Source organism: Beta vulgaris, chromosome 7 (genome assembly GCF_026745355.1).
Source record: "Beta vulgaris subsp. vulgaris cultivar EL10 chromosome 7, EL10.2, whole genome shotgun sequence".
Classification (NCBI taxonomy): Eukaryota; Viridiplantae; Streptophyta; class Magnoliopsida; order Caryophyllales; family Amaranthaceae; genus Beta; species Beta vulgaris.
Window position 1 is genome coordinate 3999647 of NC_079208.1, and position 22177 is coordinate 4021823.

Genomic DNA, 22177 nt, shown 5'->3' on the forward strand with positions numbered 1-22177 from the left:
CCTTACGGTCTAGGAGGAAATACTGGAATTTTTGCTCTTTCCATGTACACTTGAGAAATATATATTGCATAACTTTGACATTCATATTCAAATTTATTGTAGATCAGATATCCAACATTTCGAACAAATTATAACTTTTTTTTTCAGCACAATCTATCAAACTTATATCAAAACATTCGTTACCATCCATGATTTTTACTAGGAAAGGCCAATAGTTAAACGAACAACTTTTTCACAAAACCTATCGTCAAATATCTGTAACCACATCCAAGAGTTGCATTACATCAACCAAAAACTTACATATCATAGATTATTATTTTTACATCAACCAAAATGAAAAAAGCACCAAAAATTTATATACTCAATTTTCATACAATTATTGAACTGACTTTCTTATATATCATAGATTATTATTATTACAAGAAGCTTCGAACAAAGGGTAGGAATCTCATCATATTATATCTTTCCTTGCATTTATGTTATAGATTTGTATCGATCATCTAATGACAAGTTGGAACTAAAAGGCAGTAATCTGAACCTGTTGAAAACCATCGAAAGTCCATTTGTGAGTGTCCCACATTGGAAAAAGAAGAGAGATTGTTATACTTTATAAGCTTAGGAATTACTCCTATCACCAATTGGTTTTAGGATAGAACCTCATTGGGCTTGTAAGTGAGCTAAACTCTCCTCTTCCTTATTAAGTCACCCGAGCCTATTTTTATATAATCTACAAAATTTGACAGAACTTACACCTAAAATCTGGAGAGACTCTGATCTGTTCCCTGTTCTTATATCAAAAACCACGAAATTGTTTTTGGTACGCGAAATCATCAATATCTTGCCATTGTTGAGGACTTGAATAAGCTCTAATAACTCACCGGCCTTATCGATAATCATTTATCACCAAAACACGAATCCAAGAACTCATCACTCCATACTTCTTCAACACCCAAATTTCAAAACCCCTACGATATGTGTATATATTGGAGGCTCGAATACAAAGTAATCCATCTAACAAACTGAAGAAGCTATCACCCATCTCTGGCTTTCTGTAGGGCGTAGGAAAGAACTCGAAAACCTCTGTATTAATGTTGAACGATCAAATTTTCATTACTTATTATCCAATGCAAATAATCATTCACTAAAACCTGAGCACTTAACACATCAAAACCATCATAAAATATATGAACCGTTCTCCAATTTTTGTTACCACCTAATACAGTTAAGACCTCTAGAACTTTGTATTTATTTAAAAATTTATTTCCTGTAAACCTAGCCACTTTGTACTGCCCCGACTTCTGGTTATAATCCAGCCAATAATATGGTTCGATTCGATGAGTCAAGGTGTACTTCGTCATACTCATGAACAATATAATTAATAACGACGTGTGACGAGATTTACCAAAAGGAAAGACTCGTAAAGACCACCAACAGTAGCATCATCCATTATCCTGTGTACGTACCTAACAAGAAGCACACCGTTGCAAGAACATAAAACGTGTAAATTTGACATTATTATTATCGAATCTTTATCATTATCTGGTACAAGACAATCCGTGTCGAGTTCATGAGTAAAGACAAGTCTGTTATCATTACCCTCATATTCTATGATAGAGGAGGTAGTAGAATTGTCACAGAAACCTATGAAAGTACATGATGAAATTATATTATTATTGTGATGGCGTTGGAATAACTTAGCAAAGTGAGGGGTTCTGAGTCTTCTGACAATCTCTATTATATAAGGCAATACTCGGGGGACACCAAAAAATAGAAAAAGAAATAAAAGAAAAAAAAATAGAGGCTAACTAACTGTTTCATTTGAATGAAAAAATAAAGGAGGGAAAGTAGGACATTTAAATTGAACATTAGTTTTTTGAGAAAACATAATATAAAGACAGTTTTTCTACCCAATTAATTTTATATTCTACTTCATTTGTTATCACATGTTATCGCACGCGTTGCGTGCATGTAAGACTAGTACAATTAAACTCAACATTAACACTAATAATCTCTATTATATATGTGAAAAGGGATAGGACACCAAAATATAAAAATCCCTATTTTACCCCCAACAAATCAAGTAATTGATGTGATCCAACATCCAATAGAATAAGAGAAAGAGAAAAAAAAAGAAGAGAAAAACAAAAAAAAATCAAAAGATAAATGTGGATTTTTCAAAAAAAAAAAAAACTTCTCCAATATAAAAATCTTTTTCTAAATGGAAAAATCCCATGATTAACTGCCAACACGCTGCCTCTATTCGCAACTTATCCTCACTCTCTCTCTCTCGGAAGTTCGAACTGACGAAGCCACCACCGCACCACCGCCAACGGGCCCACCAGAAGACCACTACAAGCCCACCGCCCACTGCACCTTTGTGGCTCCGTCTATGTGAATAATCATCTGAATTTCAAACTCCAAATTTTGAATTTAGGTAAATTGATCTTTATCAGGTTAATTGCTATTTTCTCTCAATTTCTTTACTTATTTCCGTTTCGAGTTTTCATTTGCCATTGTTTATGATTGTGATTTCAATGTCTTATTTAGAATTTTTATTATTCATCAACATGATTAGAGTTTGTGTTTTCTAATTTTAATTGCATGCTAATCGGGTATGTATGCTTAATGTTTTAATTGGATTGTGTTCATTGCTTCATTTGCATCATAAGCGAAGTCTGATAATATTTTATTGTATGATGATTAAAATTTTATGCTATGCAAATCTATGATGAAAGCTTCAATGTATCCTTGATTTATAAGTGAATATTTTAGAAGTTTATCACCAACTTTCGGCTGAGATTTTCTGTATGGTATGATTGGTATCTGAAGAAGTGATGAGGACATAGAGAAAATCAACATTTGATGTTTTCAGGATTTTATAAAATAGAATTAGATGGAGTAGACTAGAGTATGAGATGTGATGTTGAATGTTGATCAAGGTTTTATGATGAGTGGATGGAGTGATGACTGATGAGAATTGAGATCATGAGAGCGCTTGGAGCGAGAGAAAGAAGCAACAGATATAATGGTCAGTTGAGATATAAAGGTGTTAGATTATTACTTAGGGCTTGTTTGGTTGAAGTTGGGAAATATAATTACTCATGAATTTGCACTTCTCATGAAATTTTACATCCTAGAAATTACATTTTTTTGTTTTATTGAACATGGGAAATTCTATTTCCCATGGGAACTTCCACTTACCTAGGGGGCCTAGGTAAGTTATTTCTTCCATTTTGTAGGAAATAGAATTTCCTAGGAAGTTTTACTTACCATGTTTTGCCAACCAAACAACAACACATTTACTTATTTCCTAGGAATTCTAATTTCCCATGCATTTGAAGGTTAACCAAACAAGCTCTTAGTATAGAACTTTCTCAACGCTAAAGGCCAAGAAATACACTTTGAATGAATAATAATTAATTGCTCTTTGTTAAAAAATAAAGAAACTAGGACTTTTAATGTTGGCAATTCAGTCTTTTTTTAACTCTTCAAATATACAACTGCCACGATTTTATTTTATTATCTGTTTTCTGAAATTTTCAAATTTCTGGCTCTGAAACTTTTGGGGAATTGCAAAATTGATATTAGTATAGTAAAGAGTTTACATGCATGGCATGTATATAAAGTGTTTTTTTTTTTTTTAAAAAACACCACAAACAACATTAGAGTATTTTTAAATTTGTTCTTTTAGAAACATTGTACACAAACTATCAATTCTTTCTCTTCTCTCTTCCATAAAATTCTTACTTGTGTATTATTTCATATTATTAATTACAATTACGTAATTATTTCAACTTTTTAAATACTTTCGCACGCATTGCGTGCATATAAGGCTAGTACTGAAGGACGGGAACATTGAAGAATGGTGGAAATTGGTAACCTACTTATAATTTCCATTAAGATTTCAGTAGGTAGCACAATAGAGGTTTTTCTTTTTCTCTTTCTCTCCATTCTAATTAGTGACGCCATTATAGATAATAGTTGAAGCTCTCTTTAGTGAGAAATAAGAGATGAGAATTGATGTAATTGGAGGGAGATAAAAGCTCGAGTTATTCTTACCCTCCAATAGCATATGTATAGAGTACATCAACAAAACACTATTTAGAATTGGTTTAGGAAAGAAGCTGCAAAAGATTATTAAGTCCTATGTTTAGCGAAATTGTATTTGCAATAGGAGAACTATCATATAATCTGCAGACTCTGCAATCTTTCTCTTCACGACGACCACTAAAACCAGCAAATCGGCGGCAATAACCTGCGGATTTGAATATTGATTTGCGAAAATTTTGAATCTCCATTGTTATAAGTTTCAAGGTCTCTTCTCACTCTTTCTCCTTGTGTGTGTTTCGCTCTATTTTTCAAATTTGATAATTGCTGACAAATTTCCACACTCCAAAACTAAAATTTCTTTTGATTCTGTATGGTTCTGCTGCTAATTTTTATTTCCTCATGCTTGTTATTGGTTTTTAGCCTCGAATAATTGCAGCGCCACTGTTAATCGATTGAAGGAGTGGTTTTACAATTTCAGAGGTTTGACAAACGCAAAGTTTAAATTTCTTAGCCGTTAAGTGAAACTTGAATTGACGATTTTCCTTATTAAGGCCTTGATAGTAGATTTTGCTCGATTTGGTTCAGAATTTATTTCAATCAATTGTATTTAGTATTGTAATTATATTTTGTGTTTCCTTTGTTCAAATATATTTCTGTCCATGTTAATTCTTATTCTCATGGTGTTAAGGATTAATATCATCTTTTTTTAATAGTGAAATTATTGGATCATTGTAATTACTTAATTGAGTTAATACATAGTTATTTGATGCAAAACCCTAATTCTCTGGTTATGCATCTCATATTTTGATACTTTGTCTTTTGCCAGTAGGTGTGTTTGAATTCTAATTAATTCAATAGAAATTGCGTAGCAACAATGGAATGAACATGCGCTGCTTCAGCAAACATATGTCTCTCTTCAGCCAGCCTTTGCTTTCTCTTCCGCTCCCTCCGCGAGGGTATTATCTCTTCTACCTTTTCCATCCGACTTTGATTGGATTCGATTTCCGTGTATTGTTTATTTCTTTCTTGCTTGTCTATAGTTTACTTTAATGTCCTAATTTAGAAAGTTTTGTTTTGGGCTTGTGGAATTTGTGTAGGGAAACACATTTGTGGTATGTGATTCCAGATGAAGTAAAGAACTTATCACTTCTAAACCAGTATCTGGAAATCCTTTCGCCTACTGAGAAACAAAGTGTGCTTAGCTTCCAAGAAGATGAGCGCAGGAAGAATGCCCTCTTAGCTCGTGCCTTGGTTCGCACTACTATTGCTAGATGTAAGTTCTCTTCCTTATTCTGAACCTTTCATGTTAGTTTTGTGTAAATGTAGTTTGTCAAATTGCTCATTGACATTGTGGCTTTCGAAGGACGTTTCAAGGTTTTATTGTTTGATGACCTTTTACTTTGTAATGCTCTTTTTCTTGGGATATATGCTTTTATCTTTCTTTTCTTGCTGGGTTACTTTATTTGATTCTATTTTTGTTCAATTTTGTGATTAAGATGCTTGATTTTTTTGTTCTTTATCCAATTTTTATTATTAAATTAGAAGATTTACTAGCCTTAGAATGCATCCTACAACAAGACCCCAACTATTTAGTCTTGTAAGTTGGCATTTAGTAATTTAACCACCACTTGATACTCAACCTTAAAGTTGGGGGAAATGAGAATTGAACCTCATGGTTGAAAGGTGGGAGCTCTACTATTTGAGCTTCCACTTGATTCTATGTTTGAATAATTAAATTCTGTTACTAGTCTCCAAATAGGGATTCATTAGAAGTAGAAATTGGTAAATATACAAAATTCCAATCGTTGATTGATTTACTTTTATTGTTTCACACTTCACTGGGATATTGAGTTTCCTTGATGTGCTACGTGTATTTTTTTCTTAACTTGTCTTTAAAATGTGTGAGTTATATCTGATACTTCAGCATATGCGATGATGCTTGAGTTTTAGCTTGAACTTATGGGACAAGCATAGTGGGATGACTTTCTGATACGAGCATGGTTATAGAGTTTTCTGGAATGTGCTGCTTACATTTGATGTCAACGTCATTTTAGCCTACGGATGCCATCATGCCGTATTGAACCGTATAATGCTAACCTCAATTAATAATGGTTCTAGTCTTGACTCTTTATTAGTCTTAACCGTATAATGTCTAACACCTTTAGCACTGGGATCTACATTGGGGGTTCAATATGTAAATTGGGATAATGCTTCTTGGCATTTCTTATGGGCCACTATTGTCTATGACAAATATGCTTTCCTTCACTGAGTTCTTGTCTTATATCACAGCATAATCTAAATAGGAAATGCTGGAGTTACTAACTTACTCGATTCATGCTAGATCAGACAAATTCTTACATTAACCCAAGATCTCTGAAGTTTAAGAAAAACTCATATGGAAAACCCGAAGTGAGTTTTAACCACCCTTCTCCATGGAGATCTTCATTTGTTTGATTAGTCATCTCTCATCCCTTATTTTTCCTTCTCTACGATTTTTAGGTTGATTGGCCACATGAACCTGACATGAGTTGGCCATCGTTGCATTTCAATCTGTCACACACTTCATCCTTGATTGCCTGTGGAGTTACGACATGTTCTGCTGTGAGATATGATTCTTATTGTAAGTTTATGACTCCAGGAAGTGCTTGCTTGATGTTTAAATTTTGATTTGATTCTTTGTGCCATGTAGATTGGAATTGACGTTGAAGAAAAGAAGAGAACAATAAAGAATAAAATCTTGTCTTTTGCACGTCGCTTCTTCTCTCTGGATGAAGTTGAACACTTACATAGTATTTTAGACCCGGAAATACAACGTCAGGAATTTATAAAATTATGGACACTCAAGGTAATGATTATACAATAAGACTGTTCACACAAGGTTAACATATGCGAGTACTGAGTAAAGCATTTGATCTGTTTTTTTTAAGGGTTTCTGGAAAGTGCTCTAAAATCCCTTAGAGTAAGGATACTCATCTTTCTTATGTCATTAACCAAGATATGCGGTGTTTTATTTGTTATTTGTGGATGTGTTTCCTATGTCTATGATTCTTTAGGGAAAGAACGGAAGAATTTTTTGTTGATTTACACTATATGGAAGTTGCAATGAACTCTTAATTGCAGTATTTCTAGAGTTAATTTCATGCATTTCCCCCCTGCAGTCAAAGTTCATAACTCTATCCATGGAATACTAGTTGATATCTGACGACATATTTGATGCTAAACTATCGTCTAACTTATGAAATTACCACTTTCAGGAAGCATACGTAAAAGCATTAGGAAGGGGCTTTTCAGCTACTCCATTCAAGACCTTCAGGATTCACTTCAAAGCTTCTTCCAAAAATATGTCAAATATCCCAGAGGTTACTGATCTGACGGTAAAGTCTTGTGGCACTAGATTTCAGTTTTATCTGGACTTGGGTAGAAAGTAGATTCTTTTTCCTACATCTTTTGTGTACTATTTCTGCACATCATTTCACCTGATAAAGAAGTCTCATCTTCTATTTGAAATTGCTCCACAAATAATGCACTTTTCTTGGGGTAATGCAATATTGCTGATCTTTTACGAAGTACGTATCTGTGAGAGTTTTCAGCTTAACTGTCTTGTGTATTTTGACCACCTGCATGTTGGTAAATTTCCCACCTCCGGTGATCCCAGGAATCTGAAATTGCTGTTGAATCGACTCAGTTTCCAAATGGACGATGGCAGTTTGCGCTTCTTGACCTGGCTGATACTCATTATACTGCTATTTGCACAGAAAGTGATAGCTTCATTAAAGGTAAGGCATGATAATATTAGACTACAGGTTACAAAAGATGCTTTATCATTTGTAAAATTTTGCAATTCACTTGTGCAGGAAACCCGTCTCCTATGGCTTTAAGAGTGTGGAAGACAATTCCCTTTTTAGAAGATTTGTGTATGTCGGGTACTGATTCCGTAATCACTGTCAATGGGCTTGTCAAGCAGCTCAAATCATAATCACTTGCAATGATCAATTGTAGTAATCAGAGTCAAGCAGCTCAAATTATTCAATAGGTGATTGTTTCTGATGATAATCACAGAATCGACGAAATTAGTTACAACAAAATGATCAACAGAAGAAGAAAGCTAACTGGAGACCAGAAATAGATCAGTGATATTGTGATATAGTAAATTTAATCAGTTCCAAGCTGGAATTGGTTAATTAATTCCTGGGAGCTGTGGAGCTGTATTCTCCTCATTTTACTTGTACCGATATCCCACATTACGCAGAAAATAGGTAGAGCTGTGATGTTTAGTTGAAGTATATAAAATTTCTCCATTCGTTTTTTCAGATTTTTCTGCCTATGGTTTCTCATTATGTATGTGTGAGAGAGCATTACTAATGAGTTATCCTCTAACCCAATTTAATTTACAACTCTCATTTATTATGCTCTTTTTTTTTTTGAAGGAGAAATGTAAGATTTCATGAAATAAGTGGTTGATCAATTTATGTTCAGTTCACGAAGTGATATAGGTATGGAATAAGGAATGAAATTGGGGTGGTATAGGGTTGGAACTTGATATTTGATTCCATGTGTTTGGATTTATTTTGGAATGAATTTTTTCCTTTTTTTTTATACATGAAGGTTTGGTATGAGTCATACACATCACCTTCTTGAGTTTCTAAATTTTATACCTTATGGGTTTGAGGTATGAGTTTTGAAATTTAAAATTTTGCAAATACTAGGTATAGGTTTTCATCATTATAAACCCATATCTCGTACTTTATTTTTTTCAACCAAACATCCCTTTAGAGATTTCGAGTTTAAACTTTATATTGACTATACCTTGTTTAGATGTTTGGGTATGACATAAATAGCTTGCTGATTACATGAGAGAGTGCACCAAGCGGCCGACATGCATTGACTGACCAAACCTTTTGATACATATATCATATATGGATATAATAAAATGAAAATATAGAAGGAAGAATTGAAAACAAAATTATGACTTTTCTTGCAAGTTTATGATGTCATAATATTTGTTCATGCAACAACGGAGAACATTATAAGCAACAAAACTAGTTTTCATATCTCAATATATGACATTTTAAAGATCTCTTAGGATAAAAGACATGTGTATTAGAAAGCTAACTACACGCTAAGTCGCTAACTACGTTGTTGCTCTGGGTCATTTTGTACCAATTCATCAAGATATTGACTCTTTCAGTAAATTTTATTATCTTCTTTCTCTTATTAAATTAGGATTTATCGTCGAGAGAAAACCTCCTTAACTCGTGTATCTTTTCATTATTTCTTTTAAAAAAATTTGTATATATGTATCATCGCAAAAAGAACAGAAATATCATACAATGTTGTGCAAATTTGATGATGAAATTTGAAGTACACAATTGTGTTACATTTTGAAACAAAAGAATGCTAAAACATGGTTTACATTTTTAACCCCTTTACGTTTAGAAGCTACTCTACTAGTACTACCGTTAGTTGACGTGGATAATCCGATAATTGTGCCAAATAAAAGAAAAACCCTGTCATCAGATTTTTACAGAGGATTAGATAATCCTATTTTCTTCATCTTCTTCAGCTGGATAAGATCTTCTCTCTCCTTTACTCCATTACTCCATTACTATCTAAAACTAACCTTTTTCAGAGGAGAGAGAAAATCATCAATTCATCAACAGCAACAACAACAACAAAGTTAAACATCCACTTCCATGGAAGCTACACTTCATTTCACAGCGATAACTCCATTTTCCCGCCAATTTCCTTCTCCCTCCTCCACCTCAAAACTCAGCAACTGTCCTTCTTCTTCATGGACTGGTTCAACTCTCGCCATTAGTCTCTCATCAAGAAATTCTTTCACTGTGAGCTTCTCAGTTTTTTGTTAATTTGATTAATTTTATGATTTCGTTTCTCAATTTTCCTAAAATTCGCGGAAATTTCGAGAGTTTATTCAAATATTTAGCATTATAGTATACACCTGAATATTCATTATTTTTTTCTTATGACGGAATAATGTCGGATTCAATCAACAGAGAGAATTATGGAGAGGTGTGAATTCGAAATGCGTAACTACAACAGGTCCAAGAGATATGCGGAATGTTATTAGGGCTGAGATGTTTGGCCAGCTCAGTACTGGTCTTGAAGCTGCTTGGTCTAAACTTAGAGGCCAAGGTATTTTTCTTGATTTCTTCAGAATTTTTCATTAAGAAACATCATATTTGCTAGTATTTTTCGATTAATATTCTACTTTGGTTATATTGAGAACTTGTGAATTGTGACTATTAAAGAAGATTAGTGCGGAAGTCGAGGTTAGGATTATAGTTATGTGATTAGTGCGAAAGTTGAAGTGTTGCAATTGGAAGGAGACGGAGGTAGTATGTGGCATGATTTTATGACAAATTGAGTGATGATGTAATTTGTCTTATCTTTCTGATAATCACAGCTAACCTTGCTAAATAAGAAAGTTAAGTATGTGGCAATTATACTCAAGCTGATTTTACCAATTATCCTTTTGGTACTCTACTAAGGATAGCATATTTTACATAATATAATGTTTTTTTTTGAGGAAGGATATTGCCCCTTAAAAGTTCTGTCACTTTCTTGTTTGGTTGATGTAATGCAACTCTTGGATGTGGAATCAGAAAGTTGACAATAGTTTTTGTGAAAAAGTTGCTCATTTAACGATTGGCCTTTCCTGGTTAAAAAAAATGTCATGGATGATAATTAACGTTTTGATATAAGTTTGATAGATTGTGCTGAAAAAAAAAAGTTATAATTTGTTTGAAGTGTTAAATATCTAATCTACAATATATTTGAATATGAATGTCAAAGTTATGCACTATATATTTCTCAAGTGTACATGGGATGAGCAAAAATTCCAGTATTTCCTCCTAGACCGTAATGCTAGGTCTCTCTCTCTTAGTCATCCTATCACAGATGAACCATGTTGGGTTTATTTGGCATTTGAATCAAATAGTCAATATCTCTGAAAATCCAGCTATAACACTCAAAATTGCCTTTATGTTATTCGTTTCAGAATATTTTTTGTATGACCAAAATAGGAGGTACCTTCAAGAGGACAATCTCCTCTCTTTTCCATTTCTATACCTCTCTTTTGAAAAATATAATTTAATTTTTGTTGTGTCTACATTAAATCCTACAGCTAACTTGAATGACACTACAATTGCTTTGCCTTCTAGGCTGCTAGTGTTGAGAACAAAATTAACTCAAATAGTGTCATTTCGATGGAGGTCAGCAATATATTTGTCTTGACAGGAGGTTTCTAATCCAATTATTTTACCAATTAACATCTTAGAAGATTTTACAAAACCTCTATCACTTAGTTTTCAACTTTTCAGAAATGTATTAGTGGATGAATTCAGGAGGAATGGGAGTGTGCTTGATTGCGATGCACGTTGAAAGGCTACAAAGTGAAACAAGAGGCTCATGTGAACCTCTTCATATCCATGTCTTCTGCTTATGTTATTTCATAGCTTGTTTTGTCTGGGGTTCTTTTGTACTGTTTCCTACTAGTTGAGATTGTTTTTGGATATATATTATTAGCCTCCTAAAGAATGTGTATATATATAGATTATGACATAACCAGAATATCCCCTAAGGTAGGCAGGATTAGGTTGCTGGGTCCCCAAAAAATGGGCCATTAGTGTGTTGTGGTGCACACAGGAACAACCATGTAAAGGATCGTGTTGTGGTAAACACAGCCAAGGGTGGGTATGATGAGTATGAAGACACTGAACTCTGAAGACATTGAAGAGTGTTCTTAAGATGGGGATATTTTCTTATAATTGGGAGTTCCACCTATAATTTGTGTGTGCATTGCTACTGTTATTGATATTCGTAATTTGCACCTAAGATCGTTGATTTGCACATCTTTATGCTGAAATAGAAACTATAGTTGTACTGTTGTAGGCCGGTCACTAGGTCAGGGAAGCAACTTAGAATCTGCCACTGTCTAAATAATATTCAGCATTTCTTCCTGACCTGTGGTGAGCTGAAAATGTGAAAGCATAGATGATTCGTTTTGTTTGGATACCTTAAAGTACTACTTGTAAATATAGGTCACGAGTAAGAAGAGGTGAAGTAATAGCAACTCTTGTTCTTTTTGTTTTTGTTCTCCAGAGGTCCTGACCAAAGAAAACATTGCGGAACCCATGCGAGATATCAGAAGAGCTCTACTGGAAGCAGATGTGAGTTTTCATTGAGATGGGTAACTATTGACTGATAGCTAAATGGTTTCAGGTTATCATGCTCTTATGTTGTGCTATGTCATGACAGGTGAGCCTTCCAGTTGTAAGAAGATTTGTTCAGTCTGTTAGTGATCAGGCTGTTGGAGTTGGATTGATTCGAGGAGTAAAACCTGATCAGCAATTAGTCAAAGTACACCTTTCTGAACTTATTGTTGCTCGTCCTGAAACCACTCATTGATATACTTTTTATCGTCCTTTTCTCTTTTGTGGCCCTGTTTCTTGGGACTATCATCCTGATATGTACTGTGTACTGAAGTGTTCGTTACGCGTTTCATCTTCAATGACTTGACATTTAGACGGCTTTTTCTTTGGTCCCTCCATTTTGTTGGTAGACTGTAAGTACAAAATCCTATATCAACTACACTGATCGTAACCCTTGCTGCATAATTATTTGCTGCAGATTGTGCGTGATGAACTTGTAAAGTTAATGGGCGGAGAGGTTTCTGAACTTGTTTTTTCAAAATCTGGTCCCACTGTAATACTATTGGCAGGATTACAAGGGGTTGGGAAGACAACTGTTTCTGCAAAGTTGGCCTTTTATCTTAAGAAGCTGGTATGTAAACAAATCCTTCTCAAGCTTACTCACTTCATGCTCCTTCTCTTGCTGGCTAAATTTATGACTTTATTATATGCATTCAGGGAAAGAGCTGCATGCTTGTTGCAGGAGATGTTTACAGACCTGCAGCAATTGACCAACTTGCTATTCTAGGAAAGCAGGTAATGACCTACGATATCCTTTTATGTTTGTAATCCTCCTTTGCTTTGCGAGGAATATCAACATTGCAATATCATGTACACTTCGGAACCCAAATAGCTTGATGTCATAAAAAACCTTAAATAGTAAATTATTTTTAATATCCTTTCATATTAGTACTTTTCCTTGTAAAATTAATTATTGAAAACACACTACAAACAGTTGAGGGTTCAAAAGACAAACTTGCCAGTAAAATTCGAAATTGGTGAATTAAGTTCTCTGATTTCTGACATAAGGGGACCATACCAGATGAATTGATATTGATAAACTTATTAGTTATCACAAATTTAGTCTTTCTTGCTTAGATGCTTAATTTGCTTTCCTTGCATGTTTTCGTGAAAAAAGTACGGAGTATTGGTCCAAATTTCCTAATTCTACATGTTCCATGTTATAATCATTGTATCATAATCATCTTCTGCGATAGCTTTGATGTTATTTGTCCTCTCTAAATGAAGTAAAATTCACTCTCATGTTTATCATCAAGCTTGTGACAGGTGGATGTACCTGTTTATACAGCAGGTATTGATGTTAAACCTTCAGACATAGCTAAGCAAGGTCTAGCGGAGGCCAAAAAGAAGAATATGGATGTGGTCATAGTTGATACTGCCGGAAGACTTCAGGTGATGTTGCCTTTTAATGCAATTCCTTGGTCTTGTTGCTTGTTGCTTGTTGCTTGTTGCTTGTTGCTTGTTGCATGATTGACATCATAAACTGGACCTAGCTGATACTTCAATTTTGGCAGATTGACAAGGCAATGATGGATGAGTTGAAAGAAGTGAAACGAGCAGTAAACCCTACTGAAGTTTTGCTAGTTGTAGATGCAATGACTGGTCAAGAAGCTGCAGGTGTGAAAATATATGTTGCTTGCTTTATCTCTGCAATCAAATTTCAATCATTTGCAGCAACTTTTGCTTGGAAAGGAATTTGAGCCTATCAATTCCGCCTTTGATATATATTTTCATGTTTCCAGGATAATGAAGCTATAATTAGATAGTTGTTTCCTTATTATAACTCACCCCTTCTTTTTTTGGGTTGGTTTGAAAATGCAGCTTTAGTCACCACTTTTAACCTAGAGATCGGTATTACTGGGGCTATCTTAACAAAGCTAGATGGAGATTCTAGAGGTGGGGCAGCTCTCAGTGTCAAAGAGGTTTGGATGCTTATTAAGTTTATGCATAAAGTCTTCCTATTCAAGGAGAGCTTACTTCTACTTTTCATTTTTATGCGACACTTACATGCAAAGTTTCCATCAAAATTTGATGGCATTAGTTTTCAAGATGTGCCCTATTTACTTCATTTTACTTAATGCTGGTTTGGGTTTGAGATGAATCATGTAAAACTCCAAATGCAAGTATGATCTATGATTTAGCTTGTGTTATATACTTATATCAGCATTTAATGATTGGATATCTGAACCTAATATTACATCTCATGGTTGGTTATGGAACAACAATTTACTCAAAAGGAACTGCATCACATTAACTTAGTTGGGAAGCATTCTTTTAAGTTGAATTAGCATTGGACTCTTTAAAATCTTAGTTCTTGAAAGTGTGTCAGAACAACTTTAACTTCACCATGAACCATCCTAGACAACTGCAATAAGCTTGCATGTTTATGTCTGACCAGGAGAATTCTCTTCTATGTTAATCCATTATGTTAATATAGCAAGTGTTAAATCCATTGCCACTTGTAATTCATATGATTTGGCTTATCGGTTGGTCCCGGGTAGAACTTCTGTTGCTCAGAAGTTATGCATCTGTAAGGTGCATGCTCTGCTACTATATCTGATTTTCCATTTATTTTAGGTGTCAGGAAAGCCAATAAAGCTTGTAGGCCGAGGTGAGCGCATGGAGGATCTTGAACCTTTCTATCCAGATCGTATGGCAGGACGCATATTAGGGATGGGAGATGTTCTTTCATTTGTGGAGAAAGCACAGGAAGTTGTAAGTGTCATACACCTTTTCTATCTTCCTTTTATGTTCTAAATCCTAATGAAGCTTTTTGATCGTTGTATATTATCTAAGATGGCTTCACAAAATGTCTTTAGATGCAACAAGAAGACGCTGAAAATCTTCAAAAGAAGATTATGAGTGCAAAGTTTGACTTCAATGACTTCCTAAAGCAAACTCGTGCAGTTGCACAGATGGGTTCGGTGAGCCGTGTAATTGGGATGATTCCAGGCATGGCTAAGGTAAAAAAAAAGAACTGCTAAGCTCATGCATCCAAACATAAAGTGTTCATCCTCCTCAGTTCCTCGAGGACATGAGATGTATGAAGCAATTTTTTTTTGTTGTTTCTCCCACTATATTGTTTATGATATGAGTTCAGGTTACCCCTGCGCAAATTCGAGAAGCAGAAAAGAGCTTGAAGATAATGGAAGCAATGATTGAAGCCATGACTCCAGGTCCTACTTCACTTTTCCATTATGCGCTTCATATGCTTGCTTTAATCTTTTTTCACATCTCCATTCATCCATATATTGGCTCTCTTCTTCTGAGTCCTCTTTGAAACAGTTAGAAATTCCCTTTTTGATCTGTGGTTTTGCCTGTTTATGTGAAGTCGCTTCAAGTTAACCACTGAAGCTGCATTTTTAGCATTGTATGTCCATGTCCCTGATCAGCTCTTGACTCAGTTTGAACTTTGATCGTCATTTTCTGATCGTCCCTGACTTAGCTGCTCAGTTGTTGATTATTAGGCCCCAACAAGAAATGTACATGGATTACTTACTTACTTTCGACCCTGTTAGACAATCTGACTTTGACTTCTGAGTAAGAAATCTCGGGCATCGGGAACTGGTGTTCATATTTGTCTAGAAATTTTTCACTTATGTATACTGGAGAAATGTATAATGTTAGAGCTTGTCCTAGTTTCTGATCTTCGTATCATATCGGTCTTGTTTAGTTAACCTCTGCAGTTCATGATGGCTAGTTGTTAGGAAAATTTAGTCGCTGGTGCTAAACCTTTTTGTTATACAAGGATTCTATGTCTAACTTTCTCTCAGATGTAGGCTCCATAGTTCCTACTTCACTGTACAGTTTCCATAAGAAAAAAAAATGTGCGCACAGTCATCATGAGATCATTTAGATAAAACTGGCTTCCTGCACTAAGTTACTAAAACTTTCCTGCTTACCATAACCATGTCAAATGGAGTGCTTTTTAGAAAATTGAAGAGATGGATACAAAGAGGTGGACAAAACAGCACTAGTAGGAGAAGTATTGTGGATGGGGCATAAAGCCTGGCTTTAGGGGTTGTTGGGATCTTCATCGGGAAGTAAGACATGTTGATAATATAGACTTATTAATAAGACACCTGAAATTAGTCTATATTATCAAAAAATATTAAATTCAAATACTGAAATTAAACTTTATAATTTACGAAATGAATTTATAATTTAGAAATTACTAATTTCGTGAAATTACTTTATTTTAACTCTTAATTATTTTCCAAACGTAGCATAGGTTGATAATAAAACCCTTAAATTAGTTTAAAATTTACAATATAAGAAATTATGTTATTTTAACTCTTAATTACTTTTTTCATAATTAAATTTTTCGGCATAGGTTGATAATATTGTTGAAGATGATGGCCGTAAAAGAGCTGAAGTAATTTATTTCTGTAAATTCAATTTTTTTTGCATAGAATGATAATATTGTTGAAGTAAATTGTCATATTTTTTCTTTGATTATAAAGAAAATTTCTTGTATTATAAAGTTTTATTTCATAAATTATAATTGATATTTTTGTATATCATATCAAATTGAATATAAAGAACATTAATTTCAAAATTTATAGAGTATAATTTAGGAAATTATCTATAACTAATTTTGAAAAGTCAAAATTCCTTAAATACAAGTACACAATAGGAATATACCGTGAGGGAGAGGTGGTAGCTCAGTGGAGTATCGGCCGGAATTCCAGGGCATTGCCTAGGGTTCGAATCCTCATCCTAACAATATGTTGAGGCATTTACTTTTGGGTTATTTAGCCTTGTACCGAACCTTGGAGCTGGTGTACTTTGTAGGCTAGTAGCCTAGTAAGGATTGGTCTTCGGACCAATTATCTTTGCTAATAAAAAAAAAAAGGAATATGTCGTATTTGACTTTATCTATAGTATCTAGTCATAACTCATAAATAACATACTGCTGACGCTTATAAATGTGTCGCTCAAATTAAAGTATTACGGTAGCCTTTTTCTTAAGAAGACTATTGTAAATTTTTCACATATGTTGTAGTAGCTAGTTGTAAGCTTGAAACTTTTGTGCTAATTGGTGTCTCTCCAATGTCCATCCATTTGCTTGTTAAGATGGTGGATGATTTGTTTGGAAAGTTTGAAGTAGCAGATAACAGTGATGCAGAATTGTCAGTCCTGATTTCCAATTCACCTATAGACCCTTCAACTTATTAGTTATCACGCAGAAAAATCCCTCCTCATCACTTGTTTGTTTATCGTCCTGGCATAATGATGCTTTCCGGGTTTCACAGAGGAAAGGGAGCAACCAGAACTCTTGGCTGAATCTCCGGCAAGGAGAAAACGGGTTGCCCAAGATTCAGGGAAAACTGAACAGCAGGTATGGCTACTCCTATTGACAAATTCATAATTTGACATAATATCAACAAGTTGCAAATCAGATTATACAGGAGAGAAATAGATCTCTGTCTGAGAACAACAATTTGAACTATATTTGTATCATGATGCAGGTTAGCCAGCTCGTGGCTCAAATTTTCCAAATGCGTGTTCGCATGAAGAATTTAATGGGTGCAATGGAAGGTGGTTCCATACCTGCACTTGAGAATCTTGAAGAGTCTCTTAAAACTGAAGAAAAGGTTCATAATATCCTTATTCTAATGTCTATAAAATATCTATATAATCTTTGAGTTCCTCCATTTTGGCATGCTAAGTTGCTAACAGCAACTCTCTTCTCTCACAGGCTCCACCTGGAACTGCAAGAAGAAAGAGAAAATCAGTGTCAAGAAAGCAATATGCAGATTCAGGTTCAACCAGACCAAGTCCTCGTGGCTTTGGGGCAAGCAACTAACGAAAATCTAGCTTCTAGGAACTTTCTACTCGCCAACACGCATATCACCATTCTTCTTTAAGGTGTGATCTGAAATTTACGCGTTATAAAGCACCTTGAATTGTCACCTCCAACTCCATGAACTCCCGCCCTTGCTTATTGATGTAAGATTATACAATGCCTCTTTACTGGAAATGTATGATGTGTTTTGCAGCCAATCATGTATTGTTTTTTGATAGTGAAGAAATTAGATAAAAATTCTCAGCATACTTCTGAAATGATGTCAAGAAACAGTATAGAGATCCTCCTTTTCTGATTTAAGTTGACTGGAGAATCAATGTGCTGTGTGCATATACAATATAAATCATCTGTGCGTATCTTTTAGTATACAATATAAAGCAAGGGTTCGTGTTGGATCTGAGTACCTGAAAACGAAAGAAAAGAGGCAACATAACAGTAGTAATAGTAATCATGTATGTTTCACTGGGAGAGATTTTTCAAGCACCAGAGATCTTTAAAAAGGGAAGTTGGAGTAAGCTTTATGCACCAGCACCTTTGAAACACAATATATAACAAGATTTGGAGAAAGCTTCCAAGCATCAAATCACCATGATCAAATACCATCCACATGACCACAAAAGTTCATGTCACATGTGAAAAAAAAAAATTAGAGTCATGACGATTAGGAATGACAAAAGGTCTTCGGAATTCATCTCTTCAGGGGGCGAATGTGTACGCATTCTCAATAATTGTCGTAGTATCATAAACTCTTTTGGTTGTAATATTAGTTTTTTGCGTTGTTATCGTGAAGGAAACAAAGTCGCGGATGTTCTTGCTGTCATGGGGGTTGATTTGAAAGAGAAATGTGTGTTTTTTGAGAGGCCACCTCTTTCGATCACTCACCTCCTGCGTGGGGATGCTGTTGGTGTGGCATCAACAAGACTTGTTGCTTAGTTTGTTTTCGTTTGAGTTAAATAAATGGGTTTCCCCTCTTTTGCACCAAAAAAAGGAATGGCAACGGGTTAAACTTGGACCGGATTATGCATAATCCGACTCCAACCTTACAAGAAGTCAAATTTTAAATCTGACTCCAACTCCAAATCCGAGATACGACTCCGATAATCCGAATCTGATACAACTTAAAATCCAAACACCCGACTCTGATAATCCGAATTCAATCCGACTTAAATTCGAGCATTGGACTCCGACTTTTTTTTACACGGTTTTATATTATAAAAAAAAACTTGTATATATTTTAAATGATAGTTAAAAAATTTCAAAAGTATATAATTAACTAGAATTAATTATCATAAATGAAATGATATGTGTATTGTGTCTAACTAATGTCTATATATATATATATCTTTTTCTACATACATTTTATATAGCATACATATAATAATATTAATATAAAATAAGACCAATTGTGTTGAAAGTTGAAATCAAAGTTAGAGTATACATGCGTAATACATTTATATAAAGAAATAAGACAAATTGCCTCGAAGTCGGAGTTGAATCGGATAAGTCGGATTTTTTATGAGATCCGACTCCAACCCTACTCCGACTCGAAAACTAACTTTTTAAACGAAGTCGGATGTGGATTTTTTTTTTCTCGGAGTTGGCGGCTCGAATTTAAAAATTTTCACTTAAGGGATACTATATTCTACAACCACCAAACTTAATATAAGAGCATTTTCTCCGTAATTTAAGAATTTTCACTTAAGGACTATTAGTAGTTGGAGTTCGGACCCATGCGAATTCCACATGAAAGTTTTTTTTATCAACATATAAGTTCCATCATATTAAATGTATACTTATATCTAATAGTTAAGAGTACGTTTAACAAAAGAACACCATCAATTGTGTTAAATTTTAAATTTTATACATGACAACTGACAAGAACGAAATTCAAGATTTTATGATAATTACCTTAAACTCATGGTCGTGCAAAAAATCATAAATAATTAATGAAATATTAGAGACATTAAAGTAGTTACATTTTTTTTTTTTTTTTTTTTTTGAGGGGATTAAAGTAGTTACATAAGTATTAATTAAGTACTAAATATAAATTAATAAGACAAAAGATCAAATATGTTATCAACTTTAATGAAAATCAATATTAATATAGGGCAAATTCAACTACTCCATGTATAAGAACTAAGAAGCATAAAGTTATTCAACTGAGATCAAATATATCTCAATGACAAGAAGCTAGGCACAAAATATTTTACATTAATTCTACGTCTTATCTTCTTATCTAATCCCTCCAAAATTTCCACTCTTCTACTATGATCATCTCTTTCTCTTTGTTTAGGATCATAAACCTCCAAAGAATATCTCTCTTCACCATAATTCGAATTCAACATCAATATCTTACCTTTTTCAAGCACTTTAATTAGCCTGAAAAAATCCTTATTAAGAAACTTATTTTCTATGAATGTAAAATAACTCCAAGAATCTTCCACACCATATTCCTTCATCACCCGAAACTCAATCTCGGCATAATTATTTGATGTGTATGCACTCACATAAAGCAAACCATCCAATACACCTAGATCATAGTAAAGCTCCATGATAGCAAGGTTGCGAGGTGTATGGATTAACTCGAACTTCTCTTCGTCGATGTCAAACTTTAGAATAAAATTAGAATCGTCTATTAACCAATGTAAACAACCATTTAAAGCCACAGCATCAATACTACTTGTTGGGGTTGGGGTAAATTCTATAGTAAGTGATTGGGTGATAGTCTTCCATCGATTAAGATCATTGTCGCGACCACCAACACGAACACCAACGCCAGGACGAGCACCACCACATATTGTGAAGACTTGTGCTGTTAAAATATTACTTGGAGGAAAATCAGAAGATACCCTAACCACTTTAAACACGTCTGTTTTGGAACTGTAACCTAATGCAAATGCAAAGTTGTTGCTTTGCCCATCTGCATTATGAGGTTTAGGAATTTCAACCCGACGTTGAGTGATGGGATTTACCAAATGTAAGTGTAATAATGTAGGTAATGGCCGCCATAACTGACGAAGAGCATAAGGAACTTTTCTCATAACAGCAACTAAAATACATCCATTACAAGAATCTAGGAGTTCGACAATGGATTTAGACAATATATCTCTATTTATAAAGTTCATTATGTCAATATTGTATTCGATCTTTCGATGTTGATCATTGTTATCGTCGTAGTTATACTCAATCAATGTAGCAGAATTTGTACAACCATTAAAAGCCAAAAAACTTGTGTTGATATTGTGGGATTGGAAGAAACGAGGAAAAGTTGGATTTGATATAATGGCGTCAAATCCATTGTTACAATGTGATAAAGGTGGAAAAGGATGGCAATATCGAAGGATTGTAGTAGCAGGAATTCTACTTATTATTTGTACTAAGATTTCGTGTGGTAGATGTGGTAGGGTTTTTTGATTTTGGGATTCATCAACTTTGTTCTTCTTATGGTGAGATAATATCGCCATATTTGATGAGCAAAGTATTCAAAATTATGTCTAAGCATATGGGATTCGATAATAATAGCACAATATATAGTAGCGTTGACTGCGCCATGAGTTATCACTCATATGAAAATCTAGTCATATGTCTTCATATAGATTAATAATCGGTATCTTACTCCAATAGTAAATTGTAATCTTAATAGAAGTATAACTAGTTATTAGGTCCGGGTTATGTCTCGGGTAAGAAAAAAATTCATTTATTAATATAATACTTTATGATAGTAATACTAAATACAACTTAGCCTTGTGGTTAAAACTTTAGTATATGTACTTGAGGTCTCTAGATCAAACTCTATACTATGCAATTTTCTTAATTTTTTTTATTGTACATGGATTACCTGAACTCAAAATCCCTAGGGAGAGCGCCCACTTTAACAAACATCTATTTGTGATATATTTTAAAATTTGTGGAAGAAGATCGAAAAATTCTTTCAAATCCCTTGAATTAATAATATTATCATGGAAGAATGTTTATTGATCAATTATGTTGAGAAGAGTTTGATATGGTTACGTTTCATATTCTTTTAGAACCTAGTTAGGATTGTGATTTTATAATATAAAACATATGTTGCACATAAATCTGATTT

The 22177-nt window shown here is 34.1% G+C and overlaps 3 protein-coding genes across 5 annotated transcripts; 2 read left to right on the top strand and 1 right to left on the bottom strand.

Annotated features, from left to right (window-relative positions):
* The first annotated feature begins 2065 nt into the window (after positions 1 to 2065).
* LOC104898346 (uncharacterized) lies at positions 2066 to 8457 on the top strand. Of its 3 annotated transcripts, none has more exons than XM_010685408.4 (9): positions 2066 to 2434; positions 4880 to 5006; positions 5148 to 5323; positions 6392 to 6459; positions 6550 to 6651; positions 6740 to 6895; positions 7305 to 7424; positions 7706 to 7826; positions 7905 to 8457. In XM_010685408.4, exons 2-9 carry the CDS (start codon positions 4930 to 4932, stop codon positions 8024 to 8026), a joined length of 942 nt encoding a protein of 313 aa, XP_010683710.1. In that variant the 5' UTR covers positions 2066 to 2434; positions 4880 to 4929; the 3' UTR covers positions 8027 to 8457. The 3 variants fall into 3 exon arrangements, with proteins under 3 accessions (XP_010683710.1, XP_048490087.1, XP_010683709.1); XM_048634130.2 differs by having other exon boundaries at positions 2067 to 2434; positions 4877 to 5006; positions 6340 to 6459; XM_010685407.4 differs by having other exon boundaries at positions 2067 to 2434; positions 4877 to 5006.
* Positions 8458 to 9559: 1102 nt separating this feature from the next.
* LOC104898348 (signal recognition particle subunit SRP54, chloroplastic) lies at positions 9560 to 18390 on the top strand. Its single transcript, XM_010685409.4, has 15 exons — positions 9560 to 9893; positions 10065 to 10203; positions 12172 to 12239; positions 12328 to 12429; positions 12700 to 12852; positions 12939 to 13016; positions 13548 to 13673; positions 13796 to 13898; positions 14103 to 14203; positions 14859 to 14996; positions 15101 to 15244; positions 15382 to 15457; positions 17537 to 17622; positions 17753 to 17878; positions 17983 to 18390. The coding sequence occupies exons 1-15, from the start codon at positions 9744 to 9746 to the stop codon at positions 18088 to 18090; spliced, it is 1698 nt and encodes a 565-aa protein (XP_010683711.1). The 5' UTR covers positions 9560 to 9743; the 3' UTR covers positions 18091 to 18390.
* A 1865-nt stretch (positions 18391 to 20255) lies between these two features.
* On the bottom strand, positions 20256 to 21554 carry LOC104898437 (hypothetical protein). Its single transcript, XM_010685523.1, has one exon. The coding sequence runs from the start codon at positions 21552 to 21554 to the stop codon at positions 20256 to 20258; it is 1299 nt and encodes a 432-aa protein (XP_010683825.1).
* Positions 21555 to 22177: the final 623 nt, after the last annotated feature.